The sequence below is a fragment of the Triticum dicoccoides genome, chromosome 7B, assembly GCF_002162155.2.
Source record: "Triticum dicoccoides isolate Atlit2015 ecotype Zavitan chromosome 7B, WEW_v2.0, whole genome shotgun sequence".
NCBI lineage: Eukaryota > Viridiplantae > Streptophyta > Magnoliopsida > Poales > Poaceae > Triticum > Triticum dicoccoides.
In genome coordinates, this window is record NC_041393.1 from 88,723,862 (window position 1) to 88,735,126 (window position 11,265).

Consider the following 11,265-nt stretch of genomic DNA (forward strand, 5'->3'; position numbering starts at 1 on the left):
GTTCACAATCTCTCATTACTCTAATTAATTGTACATATCTATATGTACACTCCATATCCACTTGTGTTCATATATTGCAGCATCTGAACATTATGTGCATTCATGCACCCAAAACATAATAATTTCTTAGTTTTGTCACTCATTTGCAGAACCTCATCGATCTGGCAGGTTCAGAGAGTTCAAGGGCTGAAACAACAGGAGCACGCCGGAAGGAAGGGTCTTATATCAATAAAAGTCTGCTGACTCTTGGAACGGTGGGTCTCAGTCCTGTAATCACAATTTGATGACAAAAATCTTTCCTAATATAAAGCTATAAACATGTTATGCTCATGATATTAAAATTCTTTAAACTTATGTATGTTGTTGCCTGCGCATTGTGTGTGTGGACCGTGGCTTTGGGAGTTTATAACCTAAACCCTGTCTATGCTCCCAATGCCACAGCTCTGCATCCCTGTATGTCGATTAGTTATTTCACTTTCTAGAGGCATTTGTAAGCAAATTAGAAAGAGTTCAGTGTGCACGATGTATTAGTAACAACATCACAAAAAACAAGACAACCTATTAAAAATGTAGCAGAACCACTATTATTCCATTCCATATTTATTTATTTATTTATTGTTTATAATTTTTCTAGTGATTTAGGGCAGAAGCTGGTTAAGTCATGAGGATTAGTTGTACTTTCTTAGTTTCTTATCTAAAAGAATTTTGTGTGAATATTCCAGGTGATATCAAAATTGACTGATGGAAAAGCTACTCATGTTCCATTTCGAAACTCAAAATTAACACGTTTACTGCAGTCATCCTTGAGTGGCCAAGGACGTGTTTCTGTGAGTTATTCAGGATACTGCTTAAAAGTTATATTCTTTCATTTTTGGTATCGCAATCATTCGTGTATTGACTTTGTGCAGCTGATTTGCACGGTTACTCCAGCATCGAGCAACTCTGAAGAAACTCATAATACGTTAAAATTTGCCCACCGCTCAAAGCACATTGAGATCCAAGCATTACAAAACAAGGTGGACAAGCTTGCTTAACAGATTCTCCGCCTTGTGTGTTTATCTCCGACTTCTTATTTGTAACTGTATTCATGGTTTTCAGATTATTGATGAGAAATCTCTAATAAAGAAGTACCAAAGTGAAATTCGTCAACTAAGGGAAGAGCTAGAACAGCTGAAAAGAGGGATCTTTACTGCCACTCCTTTGGAAGATGTCACAGAAGATAATATCATTCTTTGGAAACAGAAGGTGATACTTTTTTTATTGTCTCATTTAGTGCTTTATGGATTTGTCGTCTTTCACTTTATTTATCATGCTTGAAGGAAATATTTCGGTGCATCACTGATGGATTCTAAGTTCGTAACTACTTATTCATCACATGAAAAGCTAGAAGATGGTAATGTCAAGCTTCAGTCTAGACTGGAACAAGAAGAAGAAGCCAAAGCTGCTTTGCTTGGCAGGATACAGCGTCTAACAAAACTAATCCTGGTTTCCACCAGAGCAACCCAGACTACTAGATCATCTCAACATCCTGGCACAAGGCGCAGACATTCTTTTGGTGAAGGAGAGGTTTGAATGTTCAGATAATGTTACAAAATGATATAATTCAATCAGCTTGCATTTATCTTTTACCATGATGTCTTTTTCATTAGTTCTAATGCCTTTATTTTTCTAAAGTTTGTCTGCTAAAATTGCAGCTGGCATATCTCCCACATAGAAGGCGAGATATTATCGTGAATAGCGATAGAAATGAGCTGGTTATGCCGAGGGAAGGATTTGGTGAAGCACTTGAAATGTCTCCTAAGGAGGAGAAGCAAAGTCGTAAAGGACTCCTTAACTGGTTCAAACTTCGGGTACACAAATCAGATACTTTTAATATAACTGTATTTCAACATTATATTTAGCATGGTGAACAGTTGTGTTTTCCTTCTGATATTACATGCCAGAACCCAACTTATATCAAGCCATATGGCCTCATAAGAATGGTTATTTTAGACAATTTGGTGTATAGTAGTGCATCACAACATGATGTGCATGCCGTATATGCGTCATCTCATCCTTAATGAGGATGCATATTGATTTCGTGAGAAACTTTTTAGTATGGATAAGGTTATAGTTTTTTTTTTTGGAGCCAAGCCAGAACGAATGACCCATCTGCTTTGTGAGAGTTCTCCTTCACTCTGATCTTTAATTTTTAACTGTATGCAGAAGCGTGATAGTGGTTCTGCTACCCTGGCATGTTCTGATGGTGGTAAATCTAGTTTGACCAAATCATTCACTGCTCCTTCAAAACGTCTGGAGGATGGGATTAATTTTCTATCAGAACAGAGGACGTGGAATTCTATGCTTGATGAGAATGTACCAGCTGATTTTTTGAGTGTTGACCTAGGAATTCCTTCTGACAGCTCTCCTCTAGAAGATATACTGTCCGTACAAAGTGTGAGCACATTTTCCCTTTGTTTGCATTCCATTTAAGACAAACAAAATGGGTTGCAGTTCTAAATACAAAATGAAAAGGTAGGAGAAAAACAGGAGGTGAACTTTAGCAGACTGGGATTCAGAGCAAGTAACCGATATAAGTAGTGTAGTGCAAGTTTGTGCGTAGATAGCCTAAAAAGCATGTTATCGTTTCGCATAATATGCTCTATTGTATGGTTCAGGTCAGCAGAAAAAGAGAAATCTTAGATGATGTTGATCTATTGAGGGAGCAGTTAAAGATTTCGTCAGGGGAGGCTGTGCTCCACGCAAATGTTGTAAAGCACCTCACAGAGGAAGCTGGAATAAGCGGAATGAGCAAACAGATTGAGGTAAACCTCTCCCTGGTACACTTTTCGCTATTTTATTAGCACACTTGTTCTTCAAAATTGTACCTTTGTCTGAAGATGGAAAGGATGGCCAATGATGAGATTAAATGCAAGCAGCAGATAGTATCTTTGGAAAATCAGAATGCTCATTCAGTGGCAGACAGTCAAGAAAAGCTTGACACTTCAGAACTTTCACCGGTAATGTTTATGTGCACTATATGCGGTTTTGACCTTGTTCCTTTGATACGCATACATAACAAACTATTTCATTGTCTTCAGTATTACGCTAAGATACTTAAGCAACTCAATGAGAAGGCCTTTCAACTTGAGGTATGGAGGCGTTCTACTGAATCTTTCCTCTTTTATTCTCTTCTTAATACAAATGTGAGCAGTTTTTCTGCATGTTATGAATACTGTTTGATGAAGCTCAACCCTCTCTCGAACTGAGCTATTTCAGTTTTTTATCAGAAAAATGGAATGAGCACTAAAGTTAAGGTATTTGAAACTAAAAATTGCAATTGTCAGATACAAAACGGTCCACATTAGCATATACTCCAAAAGAGGGGACACACATGAAAACCAAAGTATTCTGAATTTCTGTAGTAAAACCATGCTGAATCCATTGCGTTTTGAATTGGTGTAGTATTGTTGGGAAGGAGCACTGAAACTAGAAATTTTGATGCAGCGATTCCAAATTTCCAGTTATATGTACTGATGTTTTTTCACCCAAAATTGTATTTCCTAAACAAGAGAGCACCCCTTTGTTTACCCAAGTTGGCCTGCTATATGCTCATCCTCTCTTATTGAACTGTATGGCTGGTAACAAAAAAGTTTGTATGTTGAATGAATATTGTTGAATGTGCCGCTATAGTTAGTTTCTTTCAGTTATTGCAAGGTCATTTTCTGTATGTACCGCAGGTGAAAACAGCAGATAACAGGATACTGGAAGACCAGCTAGAGAAAAAGGTTGTATTTGGTTATATGTTTAGAAATAAGCGCAAAAGTTTGTAACTTACAAGTTTTATTTATCAGGCAAGCGAATGTGAAGAGTTGCAAGAAACGGTTGTTTACTTGAAAGAACTGATCGTCCAAGCTCTTCAAATTGACGAGTTTTTACCAGAAAGAATCAGATTGCAGCAGCAAACAGGCATCGGCCATGACGTTGGATCACAAGGTCATAATGATAATCCATTATCCAGTGATGTATCTGAAAAACCACTGGAGAACACATCGCAGGTTTGCCTTTTCTCTACACTCTGGCCCATCATCCTTTCGTTCAGATGCAAGTCCAATTTTCCTATCCTCTGAACTCTACACTCTGAACACATCGCAGGCTTGGCAAATATATCATGTTTGTTTGTCGTGCATCTCATGATAAGATTGGTCTAGATGACATTATACCTTTTGCCATGGCCTGTCATGATAATGCACGTACACTTGCCATTTCATTAATTATTGCTAATTACCAATACAGTCCTTAGTTTTCTGGAAATCCAATATAACCCTGTGAATTGGTGCTTCGAAACAGGGCATCACACAATTAACCTGTCGCAGATGCCGCTCTTCCATTTGTCTAATACAGCACATTACCTCTTTTTAGTTTATGCGTTACACATATAGCTACTTTATCTGATTGGGCTACCAAAACTCCAAAAGTATATATGGTGTTCTTATGTTCCTTATGTTCCTCTCCAGTCAGAGATCGACGAACTGAAGCAGAAACTGTGCGAACTCACTGAAGCCAAAGCTCAGCTAGAGGTCCGTAACCAGGAACTTCTCGAGGAAAGCATGTACGCCAAGGGCCTGGCCTCAGCCGCGGGTGTCGAACTGAGAGCACTTTCTGAAGAAGTCACCAAACTCGTCAAGCAGAATGAGAAGCTTGCCAGCGAGGTGGAGTCAGCGAGAAACTCGACTCCACGAAGAGCAAGCCATAGCCCGAAGGCAGCTCGAAAGGGCAGCCACGTCGAACGGCACGAACCGGGTGGTAAGAGAGACACGAACTCAAGCAGCCAGAGGGAGCAAGCTCTGGAGGCCATGCTCGCGGAGAAGGACCAGAGAGAAGCTGAACTCGAGAAGAAAATCGAGGAGTCGAAGCAGAAGGAGGCCTTCCTGGAGGGCGAGCTCGCAAATATATGGACCTTGGTGGCGAAACTGAGGAAAGCCGAGGGAAATTGCAAAGATGATTCAGATGCCATACACACGATTGTATAGTGGACCACAAGCCATGACCCTCAAGATTATCCAATTAGTCCTTTGTACAGTATATCTGATCATCCGATCTTCGGTACGTGTGTTGTGCTTGCAGGTTGTGTGATTTCTGTGTGTATAAGAGAACTGTACCCCCGGTGTGAATGAGTGTCTGTTGTCTGTATATTTGTGGAAGACTCATTTGTAGTGAGAATCAGTGGGTATTGTGGTGCAGGTTCTATGCGACCATTACCTATGCTGTGATGACTGTGTCCCGGGCCTGATTGGTTACTGTAACTTGTGGTCATTGGCGATCGGCACTATAGTACGTGGAATGTGGTTATATGCTCAGTGTTCTGGCTTACAATTAACTTGAGGCATGTGAATATATCTGCAGTGTGTTCATCCTCATTTCATCAGGACAGCTCGCAACTAGAGTATCTTTTTTTGAGCTTGCAACTAGAGTATCTTGTTTCCTGTTCATCGCAAAGAAGCGTACGCGACCCTGTTTCCTTTGCCGAACGTTTTTCTGGTTATCGTGTGGCCACGGTGCGAGCTATCTGTCCTTGGTCGTCGGCCGAACTGGCGCCGCAGCTGGCCCTTGTGGCGATGGGTCTCGAGCAGAAAGCAACAGCGACGGCTCCCCTCCCCATCGGTGAGGTCAGGTCAGATCACAGGGACCGCAGACTTCCTCGTCCTGTGCAGTGCAAGGCAGGCAGGCAGGCACCGGCCAGGTCGTGGAAAGAGGAAGCAGAGACACTTTACAAGCGCGTCCGGACAAGCCATCCTCGCCGCGCCACGCCGAAAGTCTCGCTTTTGGACACCCGGCTTACGTGCCGCCGCTGTGGTTCGTTGACGCCGCCGCCATGCGTGCGTGGCGAAGCGACATTGCCCTGTAACATCAACGTACTGGAGCAGAAGTGGCAGCTTGCAAGTCAAGCCTGGTGCATGCAGTGGCTCCGTCCTTCTGTTTTTTCAACGTCGATGGGGTCATGGGTCATGGGGACGCAAACAGTGGCAGCGTGAAAGTGAAACATGCCGCACGGCCGCGGTTTTCAAACTTAGCCTGCAGTGTCGTGCGCATTTTTTTTGTGTGTGTGTGTGTGTGGAGGAGTTTCGTGGAGTGCAAGTTTGCAAGCTATTTGCTCTGGCTTTGGACTGGTCCGTTTCAGAGCAGCTGCAGGTCAGGCTTGGCGAAACTGAAACGCAAAATCACGTGTATAAAACTACGGAGGCTCTGCTGATCTTAGCCGTGTAGTAACATGTTCCTTGTAGACTTTTCGGTTCCTTGTACCGTTTCTCGCATATACTACGTCCATGTATCCTGAAAAGTTTTTATTTTTTGAACGGATGTATCCTGCAAAGTTGGTAGGCCGCGCGGCCGGCGTCGAACGTCGTCGCGTGCATGTGCGTTCGGCGGCCCCCTCACTCACGATCAGGGCAGGCCACCAAATGATTGCACAAATTAATGCAGCAAAGTATGCGTCTGTACAGTATACTATGCGCAACAACAATAATGTACACTCTGAAGTAGTAGTACGTACCAACGGAAATCAGATCGTAACCACCTTTTTTCACGTACCATAGTTGGTGGTTAGTGTGCGTGTAGACGGCGTAATGAGTGCACGATCAACCACCCAAAGGTATCAAAAGCCCCATCTGGTGACAAAGATCCCCGACTTTTGCCATCACCTAAAGTACCAACGGCACCTATGATATGACACAGGCAAGGCACTACGGGCGACAGCGACGCCGAGGACACTTTCCAAAGACCCTCCTCGTCGTACCTAGCGTGGTCGGTAAACGCCGTCACGGCTTCATTGGCTGCACGCTCGCATAATCGTTCGGCACTGCTAGTAATTTACACCGGCCCCTAGGATCAACTACGTTGACGACCGGAACAGGTAAACAGAGACACTCAAGACTGAAGTGGTTGGGTGTAAAATAACTGTTTGAGCAAGTTCTTTTTAGAAAAGGAGAATGACCCCCGGCCTCTGTATCTGAAAGATGCATACGGTCGCTTTATTGATTATTTCCGAGGACCGTATAAAGTATTTACAACAATGTGCCTGAATCCATCATCTTGGCAACATATGCCGCTACTCCTATTCAATATGATGAAGGCATGGGCGGATTTAGGCCCCAGGCAGAAGGGGCAGCGGCCTGGGGCGTGAGGCCCATGTCCTTCATATACTTATGCACTGTAGTACAGTAAATTGCTACAGTCAACAGAGCTGCCTGGGCCTTGGCCCAGTTCGCCTGGGCCTTGGCTCATTCCTGGGTCCGCCACTGGATGAAGGGGTGCTAGCTGGGCCACTACCCAAACCACTCACCTAAGCCTAACATCAAAAGCCGGAAGCCGAAACTCATTCGGAAGCCCCAGCCGAGCCACATACCGGGTCTGGGCCACGATCCGGTCAGACGCACTAGTGTGTCGTCGCCGCCATCTTCCACAGGTTTTCAGATCATATTGAGGCTTCTACCTTGTCTGGCCACTCTGCCATCGATGTTACCATGACGCCAGACAGCAACCTCCTCCTGCGCGAGCCCATCTCCGCGCATCGGACGTCGAGTCTCCACAGCGCCATGCCATCGATCTCCGCCGCCATCAATGTGTGAGATGAAGCACCGCTCCACCATCCCTCCAGCCAGCACTTGCTCCAAAACGATGCCTCCAGAAGGGAAAGCGATAGAACGCCATCATCATCCGATCCGAAAGACCCAGATCTGGGGTTTCCCCCTGAGCACCCCGAGCCTGATGGCGCAGACTGCCGACGATGCCTCGACCATCGGCAGTAGCTCCACCAGACGAGCGTCGCCTACGTCGCCGCAGCCTCCAAGATGAAGCTGACCAGAATGCATGTGTCGACACCGTGTTAGACTGTATATACGTAGTCTTGTACATGCCTTGTATTTGTACCTCTTGGTACGTCTATATAATGAGATAGCCACACCCCGTTTTAGGGTGTCGAGCAGTTCCCAAAACATACGTCTTACATGGTATCAGTTTAGGGTTATGATGTCTTCCGCTGCCGTCGCCGCCGCCGCCGCCGCGCCGACCGCTGCTCCCGTTCCCGCCGCTGCCTCGGCGCCGCCCCCTGCGCCGGCCCCTGCCGTCGCACCCTCGTCGCCGTTCCTGGCCTCCCAGCCCCTGGCCGCGGTCTCGGCATGGTGGAATACCTAGTCGCCCGCGGGGGTCCCAGATCGGATCGGGAGCGACACATGGCGACCTCCCTCCGCCGCCGTCCTCTGGCGGCCCATCGCCCTCGACCACTACGGGTGCCCTACCGGCGCCGCCGTCCTTCCAGGGCCAGCTGCCGGCGTACGGCACCGCCCCTGCGCCAACCTATGGCGCTGCCGCTGCGTTGCTGTATGCCGCCCTGCACTCGTACGGTGGCTCGGGTCCGGCCTATGGCCCCCCGTGGTATGGCGCCCCTGCTTCCACTCCGGGTGCTCCGCGACCGCCACCGTCCGCCTGGCCGATGCATCCCTACGACGTGCTGCCGCCGCAGCCCTATGTGGCGCCGACGCGTCCTCCACCCTACGCGGCGCCGCCTTCGCTGCCCTACGGGGCCGCGCCTCCTCCGTCACCAGGGGACCCGTACGCTGGTGCCCCTGGCTATGGCGCACCCTTGGCCATCGCGCCGCCTCACGAGATGGATCCATCTATGGGTCCCTACGCGCCACTGACACAGGATCGTGCTTCACCGCCATCGCCGTTTTATTTCTCGCACCTGCTGCCAGTGAAGCTCGGGACGGACAACTACCTGTCGTGGCGTGCGCAGGTCTTGCCTCTCCTCCGCAGCCGTTACTTGGAGGGTTATGTTGATGGGTCCATCCCATGCCCACCTCCTCACCATCCGGCATATCACACGTGGGTGGCGCAGGATCAGGCCATTCTCTCTGCCATCCAGTCTTCGCTCACGCCGAGTGTTTCGTCGATGGTCATCTTCGCCGCTACGTCCAGGGAGGCGTGGGCGGCCCTCCACACCAGTTTCGCCTCCCAGTCTCAGGCGCGTGCGCACTCTATACACACCGAGCTAGGCGAGACCAAACTTGGCGATCTCAGCATCACGGAGTACTTCAACAAGATGACGAGCCCCGCAGACACTCTGGCCTCTGTTGGTCAGCCACTTCTGGACGCGGACTTCACCATCTTTGTGCTCAACGGGCTCGATGATGATTATGATAATCTCATTGAGAACGTCCATGGTCGAGATGATACACTCCCGCGTCGTGAGCTCTATGCGCGCCTCCTTGGGCGTGAGCAGCGCATCAAGGCGCGCCGTGTCTCCCCCAGCTTCGTCTCCGCCAACGCCGCCACACACGGCAAACCTCAGAAGCCGGCCCCATCAGGTGGAAAACCACCGGCTTCCCCGTCGCAGGCCTCGCGGGGCAACGCGCCGACCATCACAGGAGGGAGTCGCCCAGTTGCTTGCTGTTCCAGTTGCGGCGCTCCTCAGGCTTGTCAGCTTTGTGGCATAGACCTTCACCTCGCCTCTCGCTGCCACAGACGCTACAAGCAAGACTTCCTTGGCCTTGGCAACAATGGAAAAGGGAATGATAAGCAGGCTGCAGCTGCGGTGACCGGGCACGACCACGGGCGCACCCAGTCGTACTCCCTTGATCCGGCGTGGTACATGGATACAGGAGCGACGAATCACCTCACCAGCAAGATGGGAAAGCTCTCCGTTCAGGAACCGTATCGTGGACATGATCAGGTGCACACCGCCAATGGAGCAGGTATGCGCATCTCCCATGTTGGTCAGGCATCACTTCTCGCACACAATTCTCGCAATCTGCATCTTTCTAACGTTCTTCGAGTTCCCTATGCTACGCGTAGTTTGTTGTCTATTCCTCAATTTACTCGTGATAATAATGTCCTTGCTGAGTTTCACCCTTTTCGTTTCTTTATCAAGGATCGGGACACGAGGGGCGTTCTGCTTAGTGGTCGTCTTCGCCATGGCTTATATGCACTTGACGCACCGTCTGCATCTCCTACACCGTCTTCTCCTCAGGTGTTCAGTGGTGTTCGTGTGTCACCTACGCACTGGCATGCGCGCCTTGGACATCCTGCTGCTCCTATAGTTAGTCATGTGCTGCATCACCATGAACTACCAGTTGTGTCCAATAAAAGTGCTGAAACTATTTGTGATGCCTGTCAGCAGGGCAAGATTCACCAACTACCTTTTTCAGAGTCTAGTCGTGTTGTGGAACATCCTCTTGAGCTTGTGTTTTCTGATGTATGGGGTCATGCCCAAACATCTGTTAGTGGTCACAATTACTATGTCAGTTTCATTGATGCTTACAGTCGGTTTACTTGGCTATATCTTATCAAGCGTAAATCTGATGTGTTTAATGTTTTCATTCAGTTCCAAGCACACGTTGAGCGTCTCCTCAAGCATAAGATTATTCATGTTCAATCCGATTGGGGGGTGAATATCACAACCTCAACTCGTTTTTTAATAAGCTTGGAATTTCGCATCGTGTGTATTGTCCTCGTACACATCAACAAAACGGCACCGCTGAATGTAAGCATCGTCATCTTGTAGAGACTGGCCTCACTTTACTAGCTCAAGCTGACGAAGCGACCAACCACGAGTAACGGCAAGAGACAGCAGTATACTTTCTCCACCGCCTGTTTCTTGATAAATAGGCTTCCCTCACGACTACTGAAAATGAAAACCCCTCTTGAACTCTTGCTCGGTGATATTCCAGACTACACGTTTCTCAAAGTGTTTGGATGCGCATGTTGGCCGCACTTGCGGCCTTACAACAAGCGTAAATTAGAGTTTCGGTTTAAGAAATGTGTTTTCCTTGGGCACAATTCTCTTCACAAAGGGTACAAGTGTCTTCATGTTCCCACCAATCATGTCTACATTTCTCGTGACGTCGTGTTTGATGAGAATGTGTTCCCGTTTCGTGCTCTTCCGAACCACTCTACCACTAGTTTACCACCTGTGCACTCCACTACACCTTCACCTGACCAATTTGTGGATGTTGCAAATGCTCCTGTGTTGCTTCCTAACCATGCTGCAGGTATTGGACGCGGTGCGCGCCTTGAACTCCTGGATGATGAGATTCTGGGCGACACTCATGATGGCCACGTTGATCCTGTGCATGGCCCATGCATGGCGGGTCTGCCCGTCAGCCCGGTGCATCCACAGCCGCCCCGCGGGCGTCGGCAGTGCCCGCGGCTGCACCCGCTTTGGCCGCCCCGTTGGCCGGCTCGCCCGGGTCGCCTGCCTCCGCGCCCGGGTCGCCTGCCTCCGCGCCC

At 48.1% G+C, this 11,265-nt stretch overlaps 1 protein-coding gene across 1 annotated transcript in view; it reads left to right on the forward strand.

Moving 5' to 3' along the window:
- Positions 1-5,368, forward strand: part of LOC119337777 (kinesin-like protein KIN-7D, chloroplastic) — a 9,894-nt gene extending 4,526 nt beyond the window's left edge. Inside the window, exons 11-23 of the mRNA XM_037609960.1 lie at positions 150-254; positions 723-827; positions 909-1,016; positions 1,099-1,245; positions 1,384-1,566; positions 1,695-1,850; positions 2,206-2,436; positions 2,658-2,804; positions 2,880-2,999; positions 3,081-3,131; positions 3,720-3,767; positions 3,834-4,037; positions 4,497-5,368. Coding sequence (XP_037465857.1) covers positions 150-254; positions 723-827; positions 909-1,016; positions 1,099-1,245; positions 1,384-1,566; positions 1,695-1,850; positions 2,206-2,436; positions 2,658-2,804; positions 2,880-2,999; positions 3,081-3,131; positions 3,720-3,767; positions 3,834-4,037; positions 4,497-5,012 — 2,121 coding nt within the window. The 3' untranslated portion in view covers positions 5,013-5,368. The remainder of the gene's footprint in view (positions 1-149; positions 255-722; positions 828-908; positions 1,017-1,098; positions 1,246-1,383; positions 1,567-1,694; positions 1,851-2,205; positions 2,437-2,657; positions 2,805-2,879; positions 3,000-3,080; positions 3,132-3,719; positions 3,768-3,833; positions 4,038-4,496) is intronic.
- Positions 5,369-11,265: the final 5,897 nt, after the last annotated feature.